General features: G+C 38.4%; 2 protein-coding genes across 7 annotated transcripts in view; one reads left to right on the plus strand and one right to left on the minus strand.

The window, feature by feature from the left end:
* Positions 1–19583, plus strand: part of LOC127801843 (uncharacterized) — a 28305-nt gene extending 8722 nt beyond the window's left edge. For both annotated transcript variants that reach the window (XM_052337303.1, XM_052337304.1), the window contains 2 exons: positions 16887–19255; positions 19340–19583. In XM_052337303.1, coding sequence (XP_052193263.1) covers positions 16887–18767 — 1881 coding nt within the window. In that variant the 3' untranslated portion in view covers positions 18768–19255; positions 19340–19583. The remainder of the gene's footprint in view (positions 1–16886; positions 19256–19339) is intronic.
* A 958-nt stretch (positions 19584–20541) lies between these two features.
* On the minus strand, positions 20542–23945 carry LOC127801844 (cytokinin riboside 5'-monophosphate phosphoribohydrolase LOG1-like). Of its 5 annotated transcripts, none has more exons than XR_008023205.1 (8): positions 23444–23945; positions 23260–23378; positions 23110–23140; positions 22907–23006; positions 22741–22811; positions 22500–22611; positions 22223–22301; positions 20542–21084 (listed from the first exon to the last, which is right to left on the minus strand). XR_008023205.1 is itself a non-coding variant. In XM_052337307.1 (8 exons), exons 1-8 carry the CDS (start codon positions 23579–23581, stop codon positions 21053–21055), a joined length of 714 nt encoding a protein of 237 aa, XP_052193267.1. In that variant the 5' UTR covers positions 23582–23942; the 3' UTR covers positions 20560–21052. The 5 variants fall into 5 exon arrangements, 4 of the variants coding, with proteins under 4 accessions (XP_052193267.1, XP_052193269.1, XP_052193266.1 ...); XM_052337307.1 differs by having other exon boundaries at positions 20560–21084; positions 22468–22611; positions 23444–23942; XM_052337309.1 differs by lacking the exon at positions 20542–21084 and having other exon boundaries at positions 21144–22301; positions 23444–23944.
* Positions 23946–24171: the final 226 nt, after the last annotated feature.

Below are 24171 nucleotides of genomic sequence, written 5' to 3' on the forward strand. Positions count from 1 at the left end.
TTTGCATAAAGTTCCAGCAGACATTTGTACAACTCCAATAGATCCAGATTCCAGGTCAAGCTACTGGCTTGAGAAAAAGACACGTACAAGAATTAATAATTCTAATCAGCACAAGGCAATATATATATATATGAATTTGCAGGCAGAATCCAAGTGAGCAAATTCACCATCATAAAATAACCAACGTTCCCCATAAAAAGACTTGTACTGCAAGAATAACCAGTGATAAAGGCATCCTAAGGCATCTTCGATCAGCTATAGGAAACAGTCTACTGTGACCACCATGATGGTTTAAACCCCTCTACCAGTAGATTGGATGCAGCAGATGCCTTGAATTTTCTTCTCTGTATTTGTGCCCCAGCCTTTTTGAACTGGATCTGGAAGAGCCTAGTGATGCTGGAAAAATTGGCAAAGCATGAATCACTGCCCACTTCTCCTTTCTATTTTTGTCAAACTTTGTATAGAACTTCACACTTGCTGCAGTGGTGGCATCTTCTTCAGATGCTGGCAGAAGTCTTATACCAAGGCCGATTTTCATGGAAGCAGCTTCTTCTAGAGAAACTCCCTTCTTTTGACTTCTAAGTTGGTTCTGCAGAGCCTTATTGATGCAGCAACAAGCAAAAACCCCAGGCTAGTTCTCGCCTAGGTCTAAGAAACACTAAGGAAAGAAATCCGATATGATTTATTGACCTCTGTATATTCCATATCTAACTGTAAAGAAGATTATTTATAGGGTTGCTATACTCCAATCCTAATGCGAAAACAAAAAGGAAACAAAAGAAACTAGAGTTCTAGCAAGACTGAAATTCTTAAACTGAAATTCAAACTACTAAAATTTAGGCCCATTCTTTCCTGCCAAGAATGACTTCCTAGCTTTCCTTTTGGGCTTTCTCTTGTCAGCTTGGTCCATAAATTTAGTAGCTAGGGCTTCCGCTTCACTTATTCAGCATGGTCATCTGAATGCCTGGCATCATATACTCACTGAAGCCCACTATACCAGCTTAGCTTCTTTCTTCTTCTGCAGATCCTCTTCCTGGTGTTCAAGATTTAAAAGGGGTTTGCAAGCTTACTTCTATGTTCATCAGTTGGAAGTACCAAGGTTTCTGCATCCTCAATTTTGTAATCCTCAGCCTTTTGCTTGGCTCTAGTAAATATCCTCAGCCTTTCGCTTTGTAGAATAATGATCCCCCCCTTGTTTTTTCTCTGCATTAAACCTTACACCTGTCAAGATCCAAGGGTTAAAGCAGTAAATACAGTTTATTTTTATTTTTTCTTCTTGTATTTTTGCTGCTAATACAACTTCTACCTTTCAGTTACAATTACAACTAAAAGTTAGATAGCCTATAAAAAGGCAATCCATTGGAGGATGGGGATTCATTGTGAGAAATAACATAATCTATTCTCTATAAAATTCTCTCTCTGTCCCCTCTCTCTCTCGGTCCGTTCTGTTTTCTCTCCCTCAACTTCTTCCTACATACCTAAAGAAAGCCTAGATCAGGTTTAGGAACTTGACATTTGGTATCTGAGCAAGGCAATTTAGAGGCTATTCTCAGAGGCGAGATTTCGACGAAGTGATCTGAGGAGATTGCAAAAGGCACTCGAATGAAACAACTGGAGGCAAGGCTGGACACTATGGAGCTCAGTCTATGCTAGACTCAAGAGGGGGTGAGTTGAGGCAAGGCTGAGAATGTTGCAACTAGGGAGATTGTGCAGATGCTAGAGAAAGGAGTCAAGGACGAGTTTTCTAGTTTCGGCCAAAGGCTGGATGGATTTTTGAATATGTTTTCAAAGATGCCTCAAGCCAGCCTACTAGTGGAGGAAAGCCTAGCGGTGGGCAAACGGTCGGTTCGGTAGCCGAACCGATCGAAATTCACTAACCGATTAAACCAAACCGAACCGACCAATTAACCCGAAAAATCAAACCCAAACCATATAAACTAAACCGAACCGATTAAATTGAAGAAACGTAACAAAAATCAAAGAAAATTGAAGTAACTGATAGAAAACACATAAAATTGAAGAAAATGATGTCGTCTTGTAAACATCAAAACAACATTGTTTTAAAGTTCAGTCGGTTTAGTTAGTTCGGTTCTTTCAATCAAAAAACCAAATCAAAAATCGAACTTTTGAGAAAAATTAACTGCACCGAATCGATGCAAGGAAAAAAATGAACCGAATCGACTAGTTCAGTTGGTTCAGTCCATTTAGGTCTGGTAACCAAAATTTTGCTCTCCCCTGGGAAAGCCTAGCAGTGGATTTTCCTCTTAAGATTCACTGCAGAACCGATTTTAACAAGAGCTGGAATCCTCCCTCATACTTTTGACTTACAGGAAGCTGAGGAACAACTTGAATTGGATCAGGTAATTTAGGTTAGAGGATCCTATCAAGCTCACCATCACACACCGATGCCAAGGCTAGAAATTCTGGGTTTTTAAGGTATTAAACTGAGGTGGTGGATTAAGAGATGTGAACGATTCTTCCAGTGTTATAATGTGGCTAAGTGCTAGAAAGTTAACCTAGCAGCAACTTATCTCAATGATATGGCTGATGCTTGGGATCAAGGATGGAGTAGAATGAGAGCTGAACTTAATTGGATTGAATTCGCGAAGGATTTCTGTGATAGATTTGGTGAGAGATCTATGGCCAATGTGATGAGGAATTCAATAAATTGAAGTAGGAAGGCTCGGTGATGGATTATCAAATCCGATTTGAAGAATTGAAGTCCTTGTAGCTTATTTCTCATCCAACTTTAAATGAGCCTTATTTTGTGTCAAGTTTTATCAATGGGTTAAATGAAGAATCGAAGTCAATGGTGAAAATGATGCAGCCTGCAATTGTAAAGCAAGCTACTGAGAAGGCTAGATTGCAGGAGTTGGGGTTGGAAGCGATCTTTAGAAAGCATAAGGTTCAACCTAAAAGCCATCGTTTGATCGGCCAACAGTCTAGAGGAAATCTTAGGACTGCCGATTCAGGGATGTCTAGAGGAAATTTGAATCCTAAGGCTTTACCAAATTCATATCGAGTTAAGCCACTCACTATGGAGCAATGAAGGCAGCTAGGACTGTGTTTCCGGTGTGGAGAGAAGTACAGACCAGACCATTAGTGCAAAAGGCAGTTATTGCAAATGGAAGGACTGGATGAAGAAATAGAAGAAGAGGACGACATTGCAGGAGATACATAAATTGTTAAGGAAGGAATATTAGGAGAGGAAGGAGGAGAAATTTCCTTGCATGCTTTACAAGGCTGTCGTACTGGGAAAATTATTACGGTGGAGGGAATGGTTTGGAAAAAACGGTTGATGGCGTTAATAGACAATGGTAGCGATCATAGCTTTCTAGATGAAGCTACAACTAAGGAGTTGCAGTGTAATTTATCAACCACTTTTCCTTTATCAATGATTCTGGCCAATGGAAGCAAGATGTTTAGCAAATCCAAATGCCAAAATTTTAAATGGATAATGCAAGGACATGAGTTCACAGTAGATTTACGAATTTTGAAATTGGGAAGTTGTGATGTAGTCCCAAGAGTTGATTGGATGAAGACAGTTAGCCCTTTAATCTTTGTTTTTAACAAATTAGAAGTGACATTTGAGTTGGAAGGAAAGAAGTTGACATTGACCGAAAGTTTAGAAACTGGTGAATGCAAGATGATTACAGGCAAGAAATTACAGATGTTGTTTCAGCAAAATGGGACTCCAGTGGCTCAGATGTATTCCATAAATGCTGTTGAGCTAGGAGAATGGACAGTGGTGGAAGATAGTAGTGATGCATTTGTGGCTAATGATCACTCAAGGCCTGCATCTATTACTACCTTACAGTTCCTTCCTAAGGTACAACACCATGATCCTTTAGAATTACTTTTGATTGAATTTTATTTGTTGAACCTTCTACCTTACCTCCAGCCCAATTTTTTGATCATTCCATACATCTTAAACCTAATGCAGAACTTGTAAACATTCGGTCTTATAGGTATTCTCCTATCCAAAAGGTTGGAATAGAAAAATTAGTCAAAGAAATATGGAACTTGGCGATTTTCTGTTGATTATCATCAATTAAATGTCCTTGCCATTAAAAACAAATTTTCAATTCCTATCATTGAGGACCTTCTTGATGAATTGTACGGAGCCACTATTTTTTTAAATTGGACCTTAGAATAGGATATCATCAAATTGGGATGAAACCCGTCGGTATACCCAAGACTACTTTTAGGACTCATCAAGGTCTTTATGAGTTCACAGTTATGCCTTTTGGCTTAAGTAATGCCCTTGCAACCTTTCAGACCTTAATGAACCACATTTTCAATCAATATTTGAGGAAATTCATCCTTGTATTTTTCGATGATATCCTCATATATAGTCCTACTTTTGACCAACATTTAACCCACCTAAGGACAACATTTGAAGTCTGCAGATTGAATCAATTGTTTGTAAAATTGTCCAAATGTACCTTTGCTAAGGGACAAGTAGAATAGGGCCACATTTTTTCAGGTGAGGGAGTAAGTACCGATTCAAAGAAAATAGCTGCAATGGTTAGAGTGTCCAAGGCCAGAAATTGTTAAAGAATTAAGGGGATTCTTGGGCCTGACAGAGTAATCTAGGCGGTTTATACAAAACAATAGGGTAATAAGTAAGCCTCTAACTGAATTGCTCAAGAAGGATCATTTCCATTGGAATCCAAGAGAAGAGGCTGCTTTTCAAGCATTGAAAATAGCTATGACTCAAGCTCCTATTTTGGCTTTACCTGACTTTTCTAAGCCATTTGTGCTTGAGACAGATACTTGTGATTTAGGAGTTGGAGCTGTGTTAATGCAGGAGGGAAGACCATCAGCCTATATTAGTTAAGTCCTATGTCACTGCCAAGCAAAGACAATGGTGGCCTTCCCGGTTCGGTGTGAATCAGGAAACTACAAGAGGAAAAATAGAAAGAAGAATAGGGAGAAAGGAGCAGAACATAGTAGAGAGAAGTGAGAATTTGAGAGAGAATTCAGAGTTCTTTCTTGATTTTCGATGATGCTGTCCCAGAGTGCCTTGGGGAGTATTTATAGGACCTTAGGGGGATGCTACCACAGCAGATCACTCCCCCAGACGGTTGCAACTGCCTTCTTTGTCCTATTCTAGCCCATGCACGTGGCCTCTCTCTCTCTCTCTCTCTCTCTCTTTCTCTAACTAAAATATTCCCCCAATTAAGCAGTAAAAGGGAATTACAAGAATTTCAAATAGCAAAGGATATACAAAAAGAGTTACAACCATTAAAAAACCAAAATCGCTGTAATAAGGTTAGGATTCGTGACACCCGAGCCCCAAAGCACTTTGGACTAATTGTCTATGACAAGGAGTTAATTGCAGTATTGGTAGTTGTGGATAAATAGAGACATTATTTGGAGGGAAATCAGTTTATCATTAAAACTGATCATGAAAGCCACAAGTTTCTGTTGCGACAGAGCATACAGACTCAGTTACAAAAGAATGGAATGTCCGAATTATTGGGTTTGGATTACAAAATTTAGTATCAAGGCAAAGAGATTGTGGTGGCTGATGCACTTTCTAGAAGAGAAGAGAAGGGAAGGGAAAAAGGAAATTGTCAAGCCATATCTGCAGTCATTCTGGATTGGGTGAAAGACATTTCTGTAAGTTATGAAAATAGCGATTGGGCTAAGGATCTCTTAACCTAGTTAGCAATTCAACTGACTAGTAAACCTAGTTACACTTTATATGTTGGTTCAATTAGGTTTAAAGGATGACTAGTGGTTGGGGAAGACATACAACTTAAGGACAGGATCTTACAGTCCTTACATAGCACTCCTTTGGGGAGACACACAGGTTTAAGAGTTACCTATCATAGGGTGAGGCAGCTGTTCTTTTGGCCAAGTCTTAAGAAGGATGTCATGTGACTATTTTTCTGTTAGCTTGAGCAGTTTGTCAATGCTGTAAGCATGAACTGGTTGCCTACTCTGGTCTATTGCAGCCACTAGACATTCCAGAGTGGTCTTGGGAACAAATTTCTTTGGATTTTGTGGAGGGACTGCCTAAGTCAGAAGGCAAAGATGTTATCCTGGTAGTAGTTGACGGGTTAATGAAGTTTCTGCATTTTTTGAGTTTGGCTCACCCTTTTACTGCTCAAGAGGTTGCTCGCTTGCTCTTGGATTCTTAGCCAAATTTCATGGGCTGCCACTATCCATTGTGTCTGACAGAAATAGGATTTTTACCAATAGTTTTTGGCAAGAATTGTCCAGAAGTTTGAGAGTTCGTTTACACATGTCCACAGCCTATCATCTGGAGACAGATGGATAGACTGAAAGGTTGTATCAATGCTTTGAAACTTATCTAAGGTGTGTATGTTTTTCAAAACCTAAGAGCTGGAACAAATGGTTATCTTTGGCTCAATGGTGATACTATTAAAATACATTTGTACTAGATTAGGGCTTGTAATGTAAGAGAAGTGTCATGTTGTATTTTTTGTATTAGTTCTTCTAGAAGGGAATGTTTCTAGAAGGCTGACCGAGGTTTGTTCTAACTGCCATTTAGGGGCAGTTGGTCAGGAGGTTTCTCTCGCCTTTATAGCTTATAAATAGGGGCCGAGAGGTAGGCTTTTGAGAGAGCTTTCAGATGTCTTTTTACAAACTATCTTGTGCGAGTATGTGCTGTGTGAAAGAGGGAATATCTTCCGAGTTTACAACTCTAAATAGCTTTCAGGTTTATGGGTTGGGAGAGAGTTGGGTTTTGTGGCACATGTAATTGTGTATTGATATTCAAAGATAGTGGAGAAAGCTAAGTGCAAAGCCAATCTAGATGTAGGTCTCATTCGAGACTGAACCAGAATAAACTCTCTTGTGTTGTTTGTTGTTCTTGATTCATTCTTGTTTTGTTTTCTACTATATTGTTCATTGCGAGGGAGAGAGATTGTCAGGGAGTGTTTGAGTAATTGAGAGATCATAGTTAAAGGTGAGATTAACAATTTGGTATCAGAGCCGGTCACCTCTAGAATTGATCAAGATTTCAAGAACCTCAAGACAAGGAAGACGATCTCAGGGAAACAAGAATGGCGCCAATTGCTTCTCGATCAGATGTCGACAAGTTTGATGGGAGTAACGATTTCGGTCTATGGAGGATCAAGATGGAAGCCCTCCTCTGCAGTTTCGGTTTGGAGGAGGCTTTAGAACAAAAAGATATGACCAAGGGAAAATCAACCGGGAAAGAACTTCAAGTTCTAACCGCAGAACAGAATGAGGCACGAGTGCAGATCAAGAAGAAGGCTTATAGCCTTCTTATTTTGAGCCTTGGAGACAAAGTGCTCAGGGAAGTGTCAAGGTTGAAGTCTGCGGCATAAATTTGGAAGAAGTTGGAAGATTTGTATATTAAGAAGACTCTCTCCACTCGGTTATTTCTCAAGGCCAGGTTTTTTAATTTTAAGATGCACGAAAATCAGAAGCTCCAGGATCATTTAGATGATTTTAACAAACTACGTTTAGACCTAGAAAACATAGACGTTAAGTATGAAGAAGAAGATAAAGCCCTAGTACTCCTATATTCATTACCTAGAACCTATGAGAATTTTGTAGATATTCTCCAGTATGGTAGGGATAAACTCTCTTTAGAAGATGTAATAGGGGCATTAAACTCTAAAGATTTGAGAATAAAAATGGATGGCAAATCCTCATCAGCTGATGCTTTAACAACAAGGTCAAGAAGTTCTAAGAAAGATTCTAAGAACAGAGGTAAATCAAGGTCAAAATCTAAGAATGGAAGAGGGCCAATAAAATGCTATTATTGTCAACAAGAGGGTCACATTAAGCGGCATTGTCCTAAGAGGAAGAAGGACTATGCTGATAAAGAGAAATCTGATGAGGGGGTTAATGTATGTGATTCCGAGTATGATACTGCAGATGCATTAAGGGTAAGTGACAAAACAGACAACTAAGAATGGGTCATGGACTCAGGCTATTCTTTCCATATGACTCCTAGGAAACAATGGATCCAAAACTTTAAGAAAATTAATGGGGGAAAGGTCCTATTAGGAAACGATTATGAATGTAAGGTTCAAGGGGCGGGAGATGTTAGTCTAAAGATGCATGATGGAACCTTTAGGACCCTCACAGCCGTGAGATATGTCCCTAAATTCAAAAGAAACGTGATCTCTCTTGGGGAATTGAATAGGAGCATATATAAATTCAAGTGTGGGGGTGGAGTGATAAAAATAAATAAAGGCTCCCTAATATGCATGAAAACTGTGTTAAGAAATGGAATTTATTTCCTGCAAGCAACTACCTTATGTGGTGAAGCTGCAAGTGTAAGTTCGAATTCTCATGATAAGGCAAGATTGTGGCATCTAAGAATGTCACACATTAGTGAGCAATGGCTCAAGGAACTTGCTAAACAAGGGATATTGGAGTTAGGTCAGTCCCTAGATCTAAGCAAGTGTGATTCTTGCATTTAAGGGAAGACAACTAAGATTAAATTTAACAAAACAGCTATCCATTCATCAAAAGCACCCCTATCCATTCAGATCTATGGGGCCCAGCTCAAACCATGACTCATGGGGGCTCTCGGTACTTTCTATCCATAATAGATGATTTCTCAAGAATGCTATAGGTATATGTTCTAAAGGGTAAGGATAACACCTTTGAAACTTTTAGGACTTGGAAGACAATGGTAGAGAATCAAATAGGCAAACCAATGAAGGTTATTAGAACTGATAATGGGTTAGAGTTTTGCAATATGGATTTTAATCAAATGTGTGAGGGAGGCATAATTAGACACTTAACAGCCCTCGAAAACCCTAAGCAAAACAGGTTGGCTAAGAGGATGAACTGGGCTCTTTTGGAGCTCTTTAGGAAAGGGTAAGATGCATGCTCTTTCATGCAAATTTGCCCAAATCCTTTTGGAGGGAGGCTGTTTCTACAGCATCCCATATAATTAATAGGTCACCTTCTGCAGCAATTAATTTTCAGACTCCATGTAAAAGATGGATAGGGCACAAACCGAGCTTAACACACCTTAGAATATTTGGATGTTTAGCCTATGCCCATGTGAAGCAAGGAAAATTAGAACCTAGAGCTAAGAAATGCCTATTTATAGGTTACCTTTCAGGTGTTAAAGGTTATAAGCTTTGGAATCTGGAATCAGAGGAACCTAGGACTATAGTCACAAGAGATGTGACATTTGATGAGTCATCTACCATAAAATTAGATAACCTTCAAACCCAGCATAGCCTAGGAGAGGAAAAAAAATCTGTCCAAGTTGAAATCTCAGGATTTAAGCCATCTAATACCCCAGAACCATCTGAAACTGCATATGAGTTTCAGGGTAGTGACCATTTAAATGATCAAACCCAAGACCAGGCCAAGAATCTTCTCATCATGAAGAAGATGAAATAGATAGTGATGTAGACTCTAGCCTAGGTGATAAACCAAATCCGGACAGATATAGCGTTGCAAGGGATAGACAACCTAGGGTCCGCAAACCATCTAATAGATTCGGTTATTCTGATTTGGTAGCTTATGCTTTTACTAGTGCAACTGAAATAGGAGGGGAAGAACCTCTTACCTATGAAGAGGCAATGTCTTCTAAGGATGCTGGAAAATGGCAAGAAGCCATGAAATCTTAAATAGAGTCCTTAAAAGAAAAATCAGATTTGGGAATTGGTTGAAAGACTAAAGGGGCAGCACATAGTAGGCTGCAAGTGGCTATTTAAGATCAAGGATGGGGTAGGAATTAACCCTAAGCCTAGGTATAAGGCTAGGCTGGTTGCTAGGGGGTTTACCCAAGTTCAAGGCATTGATTTTAATGAAGTATTCTCCCCAGTAGTGAGACATACATCTATAAGGGTTCTATTAGCCATAACAACCCACTTAGATCTAAAACTAGAGCAGATGGATGTTACAATTGCTTTCCTTCATGGGGACCTAGAGGAGAAAATTCTAATGGATCAACCAAGGGGTTTTGAAGCTAAGGGAGAGGTGGAGAAGGTATGCCTGCTTAAGAAGTCTTTAAATGGACTTAAGCAGTCCCCAAGGCAATGGTACCTTAAATTTGATATGGTAATGGTAAGCCAAGGGTATTCTAGAAATTCCTATGATAGTTGTGTGTATTACAAGCATGTTACACCTAGCATTTCAGTGTATTTACTACTATATGTGGATGACATGCACATTGCAAATCAATCCTATCAAGAAATTCAGCTTCTCAAACAAAGGCTGAAAGCTGAATTTGAAATGAAAGAGTTAGGTGAAGCTAAGAAAATTCTAGGAATAGAAATTTCCAGAAATACACAACATGGGAGGATATACCTATCTCAAAAGTTTTACTTAGCCAAGGTTTTATCCAAGTTTAGAATGTCAAATGTGTCAACAGATATGTTCCAAATTTGGTGCCAATGATTGATTATGATTGATTCCTAAATCAATCAATGATTTCTTGATTTATTTCCTATTCTTGTTGTATATCTTTTATTGTCATTCTTTCCATAGTTGTTGTATCTTACAGATTTTTATTCTTTCCTATTTGTATTCTTTCCTTATTCTAGGATTAGAATCTTGCTAGCATTTAGAAACTTTCTAACCAGTAGAGGAAGTTTTGTGTGTATATATTACTCCCACAAGGGAGAATTAATCAAGGGATTCACATTTTCAATAAAGACTTTTTTGACATGGTATCAAAGCCAGCTACCTTTTGTTCTCTTCGTTGATGAGTTTTTTCCTTCTCTCTATCTCCGGAAAGCTGTTGCTTCATTCACAACCTTTCTTTCCGATATGTCAATCACTCCTAATCCGACAACAACCCTAGAATTGACTGCTACTAGCAGCACAACAGATACTCCATTTGTTGGTTCTGGAAATATAGGATCAGGAGGAGAATTGCAAAATCCCCAAGCGGCCTATAGGTTGAATGGAAAAAATTACCTAAAATGGTCCCAACTCATCCGCACGTTTCTCAAGGGGAAAGGGAAACTTAGCCACTTGCTGGGAACCGGTCCGAAGGAAGGAGATCCTATGTTCTCGGCTTGGGATGAAGAAGACGCCTTGGTTATGTCATGGTTGTGGAACTCCATGGTACCCGAAATAAGTGATACTGTGATGTTTCTACTCACAACCAAGGATATTTGGGAAGCAGTTAATCTCACTTATTCAAAGGTTAAGGATGCTGCCCAGATATATGAAATAAGGACCAAGGTGGTAGCAACTAAGCAAGGGGGGAAATCCATTACCGAGTATGCTAACATCTTGCAAACCTTATGGTAGGAGTTAGATCATTATCAAAGTCTCAAGATGAAATACAACGAAGATACTGCACTACAAAGAAGATTTGTAGAAAAGGAGAGGATATATGATTTTTTGGCTGGTCTCAACATGGAATTTGACCCGGTAAGAGTTCAAATACTAGGAAAAGATGATTTACCTTCCTTAATGAGGTAATTTCTCTAATTCGTGCTGAAGAAGGAAGGAGAGTGGTAATGTTAGACACTCCCCCTCGAATATAAACCAAGTCAAGGGGACCATACTCTTTTTATCCATCACTCGGCCACAGGGGGAGTGACGGTGCTAATTGTTTATGTTGATGATATTGTAGTCACGGGAAATGATGAGGAAGGAAGGAGAAAACTTAGAGACTGCTTAATTCATGAATTTGACATCAAAGAGTTGGGGCGGTTAAAATACTTCTTAGGTATAGAAGTTGCCCATTCTAGGGCAGGTATCTTCATTTCCCAACAAAAGTATATTGTGGATCTTCTAAAGGAGACAGGGTTGTTAGGTTGCAAGGCAGCTGCAACTCCAATCGAGAGCCTAATCACAAGTTGGGTGAGTTCCTAGAGGAGAAGGCAGTTGACAAAGGGTCCTACCAACTACTGGCAGGCAAGTTGATTTATTTAGCCCATACTCAGCCAGATATTGCCTATGCAGTAGGAGTAGTAAGCCAGTTCATGCATGAGCCTAAAGGGACCCATCTAAGAGCTGTTTACAGAATATTACATTATTTGAAAGGAACACCGAGGAAGGGAATTATGTTTAAAAGAGGTCAAGGTATGAGTATTGAGGCCTATACAGATGCAGATTATGCTAGCTCAATGGTGGATCGGAGGTCTACTTCGAGTTATTGTACTTTCCTAGGAGGCAACCTTGTGACCTGGAGGAGCAAAAAACATGTTGTAGCTCAGTCTAGTGCATAGGTGGAGTTTAGATCAATGGCTCTAGGTGTTTGTGAACTACTTTGGTTGAAAATTCTTCTAGATGATCTGAAAATTGAAGTGACAGGTCCTATGAGACTTTATTGTGACAATAAATCAGCCATAAGTATTGCTCACAATCCAGTTCAACATGACAGAACTAAACATGTTGAAGTAGACAGACACTTCATCAAGGAAAAGTTAGATAGCGGCTTAATTTGTACTCCGTATATACCTTCTTGTGATTAGCTAGCAGATATTCTCACCAAAGGACTACCTGCAGTCATATGCCAAAAAACTATCAGCAAGTTTGGAATGGATGATATCCACTCTCAAGCTTGAGGGGGAGTGTTAACAGATATGTTCCAGATTTGGTGCCAATGATTGATTATGATTGATTCCTAAATCAATCAATGATTTCTTGATTTATTTCCTATTCTTGTTGTATATCTTTTATTGTCATTCTTTCCATAGTTGTTGTATCTTACAAATTTGTATTCTTTCCTTATTCTAGGATTAGAATCTTGCTAGCATTTAGAAACTTCCTAATCAGTAGAGGAAGTTCTATGTGTATATATTACTCCCACAAGGGAGAATTAACCAAAGGATTCACATTTTCAGTAAAGACTTTTTTGACAAAATGCGAAGAATTAATGTGCCTTTGGCACCACACTTCAAGCTGTCCTCTGCCCAATCCCCTAAGAATGAGGAAGAAAGAAAAGAAATGAGTCATATTTCATACTCAAGTGCGGTAGGAAGCCTAATGTATAGTATGGTATGTACACAACCAGATCTAGCCCATCCTATGAGTGTTGTGAGTTGTTTTATGGCCAATCCAAGGAAAGACCACTGGACAGCAGTTAAATGGATGTTTAAATATTTAGCTGGAACCCTAAGTCATGTCCTAACATATGGTGATCAAAGATAGGAGTCCAACCTAGTATTCTAGGGTATTCGGATGCAGACTATGCTGCTGATATAGACAAAATGAGGTCCACAACTGGATGGATATTTAGATTATGGAATTCCACAATTAGTTGGAAATCAAGTCTCCAACATGTAGTAGCATTATCTACAACTGAGGTAGAATACATTGTTCTTTCAGAAGTTTTTAAAGAGGCTATGTGGCTTAAGGGATTAGTGAGTGAACTCCTAGGTTTAGAAGTTAAGGCTACCCTGTCATGCGACAGTCAAAGTGCCATATATCTATCTAAGAATCAAGCACACTATGAAAGGACAAAACATATAGATGTGAGACTTCATTTTATAAGGGAAATGATTGAAAATAAATCTGTTTTCTTATCTAAAGTGGCAGGTGAAAATAATACAACAGACATATTTACAAAACCAGTTCCATCAACCAAGCTTCAGCATTGTTTGAAGATCCTACAGTTGGGTCAAGTAGGTAACTGAAGATTGCAAGAACTGGGAGAAGCCTAATCAAGTCAAATGGGTGGAGAATTTGTTAAAATACATTTGTACTAGATTAGGGCTTGTAATGTAAGAGAAGTGTCATGTTGTATTTTCTATATTAGTTCTTCTAGAAGGGAATGTTTCTAGAAGGCTGACCGAGGTTTGTTCTAACTGCCATTTAGGGGCAGTTGGTCAGAAGGTTTCTCTCGCCTCTATAGCTTATAAATAGGGGCCGAGAGGTAGGCTTTTGAGAGAGCTTTCAGTTGTCTTTTTACAAACTATCTTGTGCGAGTATGTGTTGTGTGAAAGAGGGAATATCTTTCGGGTTTACAACTCTAAATAACTTTCAGGTTTATGGGCTGGAAGAGAGTTGGGTTTTGTGGCACATGTAATCGTGTATTGATATTCAAAGATAGTGAAGAAAGCTAAGGGCAAAGCCAATCTAGATGCAGGTCTCATTCGAGACTGAACCAGGATAAACTCTCTTGTGTTGTTTCCTGTTCTTGATTCATTCTTGTTTTGTTTTCTGCTATATTGTTCGTTGCGAGGGAGAGAGATTGTCAGGGAGTGTTTGAGTAATTGAGAGATCATAGTTAGAGGTGAGATCTAGGTTAACAGGTACAATTCCAGCTTTCATAGTTCACTGAAAAAGGACCCCTTTTGAGGCTTTATTTGGGTACAAACCCCCTCGCTTACCTGCTGTGTGATGCAGTATTCTAATTCTGAAGTAATGGTAGATCAATATTTACAGCAATGGCAGGAGATGTTGCAGATGATTAAGAGGGAATTAACTAGAGCTCAAAATCAAATGAAACAGTTTGCTGATAAAAGACAGGGTGAAGGAGTGTTTGAAGTTGGAGATATGTTTTACTTACGGGTGAAATGTTTTCAGCAGCATTCCTTTTCTAATTCTCCTGCCTCTAAATTGAGCCCTAAGTACTATGGCCATTTTCTAGTAGTGGCTAAGGTGGGAAAGGTAGCTTACTGTTTGCAGCTGCCAGATGGTGTGCAAATTCACCCTGTTTTCCATGTTTCTCTGCTTAAAAAATCAGTGGGACCTACTGATATTACTAGTACTCATCTTCCTTCAACAGATGAAGATCTGACAATGGACAGTGAGCCCTTAGTTGTCTTGGAGAAGAGGGTCATCTATCAAAATACACTGCCCATCAATCGGTTTTGGTGCTGTGGTCACATCTACACCCGGATCACACCACTTGGGAATATTTGCTGGATTTACTTAAGCAGTTTCCACAAGTGGCTCAGTTATTATGATTTCTTGGGGACGAGAAATATCTTAAGGAGGGGGAAATGTCAAGATCCAAGGGTTAAAGTTGTAAATACGGTTTACTTGTAATTTTTCTTGTATTTTTGCTGCTAATACAATTTGTACCTTTCAGTTACAATTACAACTGAAAGTTAGATAGCCTATAAAAAGGCAATATATTGGAGGATGGGGATTCATTATGAGAAATAACAGATTATTTTCCTTCTAAAACTCTCTCTCTCTCTCTCTCGGTTCTCTCTGTTTTCTCTCCCTCAACTTCTCTCATTCTCAATTTCTTCCTACATACCTAAAGAAACCCTAGATCAGGCCTAGGAACCTGACAACACCTTTTGCAATCATAGAATTGCATTCACCATACCAAACAATGAAAGACATTTCAAACCTGATAATCAAAATTACCGTGGAACTTGTTTAGAGATCCCTTTTCTCGGTTCTATTCTGGAGGGTAGTAAAAGTTGTCTGTTCTAGCAGCTGCGAGTGAATTGATTGTATTTTAGTTTTTCTGATTTCTTTGATTTTCGCTTCATCAATGCCCAAGTTTTGATAAAGATGGCAGTTGTAAGCACTGAATGTGTGTGAATCACTATGGGCTTCTTGGAAAGTGTGGTTAATGTATCCTTGAAACTAGTGTGGAATTGAGGGATAGAAGATGAATATCAACAGGAGAAGAGGAGAACAAGAACAGAGATTACCAGGTGGAAAAAAGAAGAAGAGGAGCAGGGCAGAGGAGAGTAAGAGGGTGTTTTGCTTACCTTTTTTTTCAGCAGCTCAAAGCTGCTGAGCTTTTAAGTTGTGTAAAGATTAAAAATTGAGTAACGTTTAAGCTAATAACATATTTGGATAAATATGTTTTTAAGCTATTAATTAATAGTTATGTGTTTGGTTTAAAGAGCTGATAAACTATCAGAACTTGACAAAAAGACGAAAATAGACATGTTAAATAATGTAAATAAAATTCCTAAAAATACTAATTTTTAATAAAAATATTAAATATAATAATTCAATATACATTAATATATATATGTTTAACATATATTCATATATATATATATATAGTGAATGAGAATCGCAGGGGGTGACGGAGAGAGAAGGTGGCTATGGTGGCAACAGAGGCGATAGCCGACAGGCTGGGGCGAGGGCAATGGGGACGAACGACGGTGACAGTGGTGGCCGAAGATGGGTTTGGCGGCGGCAAGATCAGAGCAAGCAGAGAGATGAAGAAGGATATAAGTTGGAAATGTGTTTTTTGTTTGAGGGTAAATATGTAATTTAATCGATCGACGCAATAAGCTAGCAACGTTTTTGAAAAAGCGGGGGCTGGGGGGGGGGGTAGGGGGTAGAGCTTTTGCCAAATGCTGGTGAATTAGCTTTTAAGCTTAGCAGTGTTTAAGCTGCTGGATGTTGTCAAACACTTCAAAAAATAAGCTACACAGTTTATAAGATAAATCAATAGCTTATAAGTGGTTAAAACGGTCAGCCAAACACCCTTTAAGAACAAAGATTGATGGGAAAAAAAAGAAGATAAGAGAACGACGGAAGGGAACAAGAACAAGGATCCACAGGAGGGAAAAAAGAAGATAAGAGGAGGGCAGAGGAGAACAAGAATTAGAGGAGAAGAGAAAAACTGACAGAGAGATGCTCATGAAATTCTATATAATAAAATTGTGTGTTTTCCTTTGTGTTGTTGACCTATTTATACAAAAAAAAATAGTCTCCTAAATATTGGAGTTCTAACCCTACTACAATTATGCATCAAAATTACAGAACTATTGAAAAATAGTTTATAAACCTAATCCTAATTTGTTTTCCTAATCCTAATTTGTTTTGGACAGCTCTCCTGTCCAAAATATTTTTATCTTTCTTCATCCCTATCAGGTATCAGAGGCTGATATACATTTATTTTTAATTTATTGTTATTCTTCTTCTTATTTTTTTTTTTGGTTGGGGGGATGGAATTACTCTTCAGAAATAACAAACAAGGAAAAAGAGAAAATGATTATTTATAGCTAACTGCAACTTGTTTTCAGGATTTCTATGAAGCTACGGCAGAGATTACTGATGGAGACATTTGCAAATCCCTTACACTTCGTTTGCTGTCATCTCAAAATAAAGATTGCCTATACGTTGATGAAATTTATGTGTTTGCCGACCCTGTTGAGTCAGCTGATTCAGATACTCAGACTTCTCAGGTGGGAAACTCAGCAGGAAGTTCTCTTATGGCGATGCTTGTCCCTACACTTCTGCAACTATCTAAGAAGGCTGATAACCACGGGCATGCTTCTGATACATCTGAAAAAAGAGAACAGCTGGAAGTTGGATCAAGGGTATCTCATTCATTGAATATTGCGAACAAAACTCAGCAGGAGGAAAGCATAGCCGCTTGGCAAGAGGTGAAGTTGCACGAGGCAAATGAGGCCACACCTGAAACTCCTGACTTGCTGTTTCCAGAAAAGATTAAGGACGGAGAGCAAAGACCTAATTTTGTTTCCAAAACTGATGTGTCATCTGATCGTATTGAAAGAGCTCTGGAACAGCTTGTTTCTCGAGTAAGCAGAATTGAGGATATCTGCTTGAGGTTTGAAGAACACATGCTAAATCCTATCAACAACATGGAGGCAAGGCTCCAGCGAGTTGAACAGCAACTTGAAATCCTCACCAAGAATTCCCAGTTTACTGGACTGCCTCCTTCTACAAGAATTTCTGCTCCTGCATTTTCATGCATTGGATCCAATTTGAGTTCCTTGTATAACGAGGGAAGTGATTATCCTGCTTGTGGGACATTACAGTTCGAAAAGGAGGATTTCTCATCTGATAAATTATCTGATCCGGCTGATGATACATTTGTTTCAGTTAATGATACTCAGTTTCTCCCTAGTCTTGTGGTCACTGCTCCAGAGTTTCCATGTGGTGATGATGAAGAAAATGTTGCTTTGGAACCACTGGAGGATCATCCAAAAGAAAAGTCAAAGCAAGCTTTGTCAATCGATGATGCTTTAGCTGCTGCACTTGCTGGATTCTTATATACAACAAGTGTCCAGCATTCACATTATAGTCAAACTCTTACAGTTAAAGCTCCAGATTTTTCGCTCGTTGAATTTGGGGATGATGGCAAAGTAGCTCCGCCTAGTGCTCAAAGTGGAAAGCCTAGTGAATCTGATGAAATGGAACAGGTAAATGATCCAGTCATGACTTCCAGTATCGGTTCTCCAATACTGAGAATGGGACAAGTGACAAGAGATTCAAGCAATGACTACTTAAAGGAAGCATTTGAAGGAGCTGATGGCCAAGACCAGTTGGATGAAGTGTTAGCTAGTTACATGTCTCCCGGTAACCCTGTTAATTGTCCAGTGGTACAAGTTGAACATGAATCAAGACAGACAGATGATCGTCAGATTGCAGAACCAACATCTAGAGAAGGTACAAATGGAGTTAGCATTTCAGTTTCTGAAAGCACTGATTTTATGAAACAGTTTCCTGGAGCTCAGACTGAAGACACTCCTGACACCGTGCATGAAGTTGCTGCTGCAAGCTTTGAAGATCACGGGGGCTCTGAAAAATGTTATCAAATGCTCACTTGCTTGTTGCCAAGGGACTTTGAACTTCCTATCCTGGATGTGAAATTTGCTTCCTGTGAAACTTCCAGTTGCTACCCTTCTCTTGAACACCTATTCTGTAATGTGCCTGAAGTTGATGCTGAGGCTCAACTTGTCCAGCCTAGGGATGATGGTGTAATTGGTGAGCAGAGTAACTTAATTCTTGTGGAGGATGCCAAACCAAGCTGTTCTGGAACCGGTCTTCCTTTGGTGGACTGCAACAGTTACAATGTAAAAGGTGTGCCTACTGCAGAGAGTAAAACCAAGGACTCAAATGCATGCAATGAGTCAGAAGTGTTTGCAAGCCTCATATGAGTCTGCTAGTCTGTAGCATTAGATGTATATTTGTAAATAGATCCGAAGTGAGCAAAGAATAGCTGTTTGCAACTTCTCCTGTTCTCTGCTAAAAAAAAATCTATTTCCATGCTAAATGAATGAACTCAAGTTGAATTCTCTCCTTTTATCTTCTTCTTGATCCTGGATATGTGCACAGAACACAACTGTTGTATAATCATGCTCTTTCCCTGAAGTTACACTCAGTCCGGCAAGTACCTTTATCTTTAGGAAAATAAGGGACTTGTACTTGCTCGACAGAAACAATTATGCCCTCTCTTCTCCTAGGAAATTTCTCTTGCAATACGGCAGGTAAGGAAGCGTATATATGCTATTCACTCTCTAGAGCTGTGGTGTTTTGAGTCATGACTCATGAGGTTTCAGCTTTGCACCAAAAAAGCAAAAAAAGTTGATGGCTATCCACTTCCTATTTCGAACTCTGCCCTAAGCGAGAATCTTGTTTACTACAGGTACGACTTTCTCTTAGGTACTAGGTACTTCTTGATTATGTGTTCCTTTATTGACACAGATTTTGTTGTCCTTGTCACGTTCAGATGGCCAGAGAGAAACTAGACCTGCCTAAGGCATCCTGAAAGTGGAAGATGCAGGTTGATTGATTCGCGTGATTGTGGTGGCTCCTCCTATTTGGCATAGTGCAATGATTCAATTATTCTTGCGTACCCCCATGCCTTCCTGCTGTTGAAGTACACTCTTTATCCACTTTTTTTATGCTTAGGAACTTCATTACTTGGTCTTGACTCAAACTTTGCAGTAATAGATGGTTACCTCCTTTTTCAACAGATTTGGAGCTTCTTACTTTATTTTGGAATTCTCGAGTTGGAAAATGTTGCTTTGCAGTAGTGCCCTCATTTTATATTTAAAGCCGAGCTTACCTTAAAAACTGCAGCATTACTCTCCTTAGAAGTCAAAATTTGCCTTGCCCTTCTTGTCTTCTGCAAATTTTTAGTTACTGGATGATGTTGATAGGATATAAACAAAGGTCTTATTTAATGTTTTACTGACAACAAAATATAAAGCCTCACTATATGAGCTCGGCTACAATAATTCTATATTTTCATTCATTTTTATCTATTGTCTTTTCTTCAGTAAGGCCCATATATTGAGTATAAAACTTAAGGGGCTGTTCTCCTCGTGTTTCAATTTTTTATTTTGAGTTTTGAATTTATTTTCAGTTTTGTGTTTTGAGTGCCTATTTTGAGATTGTTGAAAACGCGTTCTTTTTATCTGTAGTATTTTTTGCGTTTTAGAAATTTTACGCATGTTTGTGATGAAAACAATTAAAATAATTTTTTGTTGTTTTGAGTTTTTTTTATAAATTTTTTCTTTATTTTTGAAAATGCATTTTTAAAAATATGAAAGTAAACACGTTTTTACTGTTTTAAAAAATTGAAAACGGACTGAAAATAATAAAGAGAATAGGGACTAAGTGTTTCCTTATATAATATTTTGCTTATGGGGAACCTTTAGTTACGGTATTATTTGATTACTGAAAAGGGCTAAATGGGGTCCTGTGTCCGTTAACAAAATAAAATGTTTCAGGAGTCCTATAGATTCACAGCTTACCTGTAAAATAAATGTGGATTGTTTGAAAGCATGTCTTTTAATTAGAATTTGGAGTTTCAAAATGTAGCATCATCATTGTTACCACCGTAAACTCATCTTTAAGTGATCTAAGCAGGGTTGTCTTCACCCTCGTTGCAAAACTGCTGATATTTTAATTAGAGGAAGCTACAGAAGGCTCTTTTACAAAATTTGCTTGTAATTTGAGAAGTCATTTTGAGTTTTAAGAACTCAGTATCTTTAAAACTACGAAATCTTGGTTGTAGAAGACGTTAGAAACTACCATAACTTACAATGTTGAAAGAGTTTTGAAACCGAACTAGCAAACCAAAAAAAAAAAATGAAGAAAGAAAGAAAGAGTTTGAAAGCGGATATGTAGTAGGCATTGAGATAAATTATGGAGCAGAATCTTCATGCTCAGCAGGCAGTGTTCTGCCAAAGCTCCTTGGCAGCTTGCAGGTTGAAGTTGATGAAAGTCATCAAGTGAAGGCAGAAGCTGAGGCATTTAAACTTCAAGGTACTCTTTTTTTCTTTTTTTCACTACAATTTTGTAAAAATGAGAAACAAATGGATGAAAATGGGAAGTTGAGCCAAATCTCAGATAGAATTGGATGGATAAACAAATTCTGACTAAGACTCTGCTAGTCTGTTTTCTTCGATTGCATGGAGTCTTTTGGCTTTGAATTTCATAGATGTGTCTTTTGACGGCCCCTGGCACCTGTAATTGTAATAGTTTCAAAATTAGAAGATTCGCCATAATAACTCTGTGTGTACAACAATTTGATTTTTAGTTGATTAGGTGATTTCTTGTCATAAAAATTGTGTAGAGATGTCATTTTCCATTAACATATGATGATTGTGTTTGTGTGGGAGTCTTATTTGCCCGTAATCTCAACTTCACGTGTCCATCACATTTTTAACAGTAGCATCTGGCTGCACTGCATGGTGGGAAAACACTGCTCCATTCTGGAATAATAATATATAATCAACAAAAAAGGAGCTGGGAAGCCACAAAACTACAAAACTGTCATTGCAAAGTGGGGGTCTAGACCCTAAGGAGCCTCACTGATGAAATCAATACAAAATCCTGAGGCTCCCAACCTCACATTAGAATGGTATATTCCCAAAATGGCCCACCCCAGGAAAATTAAACAAGGAAATGGACAAGGCTCTTGGCCACTTGAAAGCTTGGGCAAAGCGAATCCAAACAGAAACATCAGTCTATCCTTTGCTTCACTTTTCCACAGCCTACCCAGTCAACAAAGTCACCATTACTGCTTTTTTGCCATGGTCAATGGCCAAGTGACACCTCACACAAACGCACATATAGGAAATAACACATTACTTCAAGGTTCTATATATCTGGGAGGTGGAAATTTTTGACAAAAAAGAAAATGAAAAAACTAAAATTATTTTATATAATATTTGTGGGGGTGAAATTTTACATGCATATGTCAGCATATTCCTTTTCTTTTGCTTTCTCAAATCTTGGTTCTGCACGAGGGAAAATGATATTTTTATTTAACTTTTGTAAAAAAAAAAAACATAAAAACTATATTCTAATGATATTTTGAAAATTATATGTCATTATGATGAAGTTTTCTTCTTCCGAATAAATATAAAAATTCTATATAAGAATTCTATTTGGACAGCACTACTATTATATAAAAATACTGTATGTTTGTCAATCATTCAAATTAAAGGGTGATTAGCACGAGGGATCTGAGAGAGATTTTGGCCCAAGCTTTCGGTGTCCCTTTCCCTTGATTAAAATGGAACTACACAGAAAATATATGTTATATAAATGTACAAACAGGTTGATCAAGAGTTGGAAGATCCTGGGGCTTGCTCCCGACCTGTTGTTGTAGACTCTAATAATTGATCCACTTCCCAGCTTTGTCTGGGTGCAACTGTATCATGGGCTGGTGCATACTCCTGCAACAACCATACAATCAAATCAATAAAACAAATCATTGTCATCCTCTCCTCTCCTCTACAATAATTCAGCAACAATCTCAAATGTATTATAGAATAATTAACGCTATCTAGGGTTTCCCAAGTGGTGGAATATATTATTTGTTTGTGCTCTATTTTATTGTACCTCCATTTTGTTGATCAAGTCTCCTGCTGTACCTGCTGAAATCACAATGTTTCTTGCCGAGCCTTGTATGAAGCCTTCTTCCACTCCTTTGTCAAACAATGCAAGCAAGCTGTTATAATACCCATCAACGTTTAACAACCCCACCTGTCCACAAATTCAAGGTTTCCGTAAGAAGAGAGATACAAAGAGTTTCAAAATCTGCCTTCTAGATGATGTTTGTGAATAAACAAAAAGAATAGAAAGTGAGGATAGAAAGATTATAGAACTATATACAGGCTTTTCATGAATTCCCAATTGAGACCAAGCAATGATCTCCAACAGTTCTTCCATGGTTCCATAGCCACCTAATTATATCAGAGAATGAAGAATATTGTATGTGAATATGTGTGTGTGTAAAATTTCTCCATGCAGAAGCATTGGTGATATGCTGTGTAATTACCAGGAAGAGCAATGAAAGCTTCGGCATGTTTCGCCATCTCTGACTTCCTCTGATGCATGTCTGAGACTGTTTTTACTTCTCCTATGGATTCTCCTGATATCTGCAAATGGTTTTCATCATCATTCCTTCACCAAGAAGACAATTGTTACAGTTGAGAAAGAAAAGGAAAAGAGAAAATCCAAAACAAGGGATGAACTGTTTACCTCATGGGGCAAAAGAGCTCTAGGAAGTATTCTATATTATGCACAAACAGAAGATGAAGATTTATGTAAATTTCTTACTGATCAAACCTAATTAAGAAAAACCCATCCATCAATGCTAAAGGAAAGAGAACAGAGAAAAATTTTTTGTACCCAAGAACATGGCAACCTCCATCAAAAACAGTTTTAGAGATCAAACCCATTAGGCCAGCACTTCCTCCCCCATATACCAGATCAATATTCCTCTCAACCTGAGAATCAAAACAAGAAAACTGCAGCCCCAAAGCATGAACAATGTCTACAAATTAAGATTTAAGAGTGAAAGGTGATTATGTACCAGCTGCTTGCCGAGATCGACGGCTGCATCACTGAATGCAGGCTTGTGACCAGCTCTACTGCCGCAGAACACACAGATTTTCTTGAACTTTCTTCTTGACCTTTCACTTGTTGCAGGTTTAGCTTCATCTCCTTCCATGACCCAGAAGAAAGATATTCTCAAGAGAAAGTGGAGACGAAGAAGGGTGCAGTACTGAAAAGATATGGGAAAGATCTTCTTTCCAATTGGAGCAGAAGTGGGGAGAACTCTTCTGTCTGGTTGGAAGTGTTTGAGAAGATGCCAACATGAGTACTACTCAAGGATAGTACTTCATCTATATCTCTCTCTCTCTTTGCTTTTATTTTCCTCTTTCTTCTTCTTCTTCTCCTCTTCATCAATCATCATTATCTCTCCTCCTCCTCCAACTTTTCTTTCTTCTCTCAAAATAAATATTATGAGTTTTATTTCAATTCTCTAGGGAAAGCCCATACCCAATTGTCTTTCCTTTTGGATCATCCAACCAGTAGTTTAGCTTTTATCATTTTGTTGTCCTTTCTTTCCACACGAGTGTGGTGTGACCTATTCTTCGTAGCCTTTTGCGACTCATTCTTCAATGAATGAAAAGCTTTTTCTAGAGATTATTCTCTTCTTGTGAGGATTTTTTTTTTTATGGGTAATATTAACTTGCCTTGTAGAGAGATTGGTTTTCATAACTTGAATTTATAACTTTAGTTATAAAAGAACCATTT

Source organism: Diospyros lotus, chromosome 5, assembly GCF_014633365.1.
Source record: "Diospyros lotus cultivar Yz01 chromosome 5, ASM1463336v1, whole genome shotgun sequence".
Lineage (NCBI taxonomy): Eukaryota > Viridiplantae > Streptophyta > Magnoliopsida > Ericales > Ebenaceae > Diospyros > Diospyros lotus.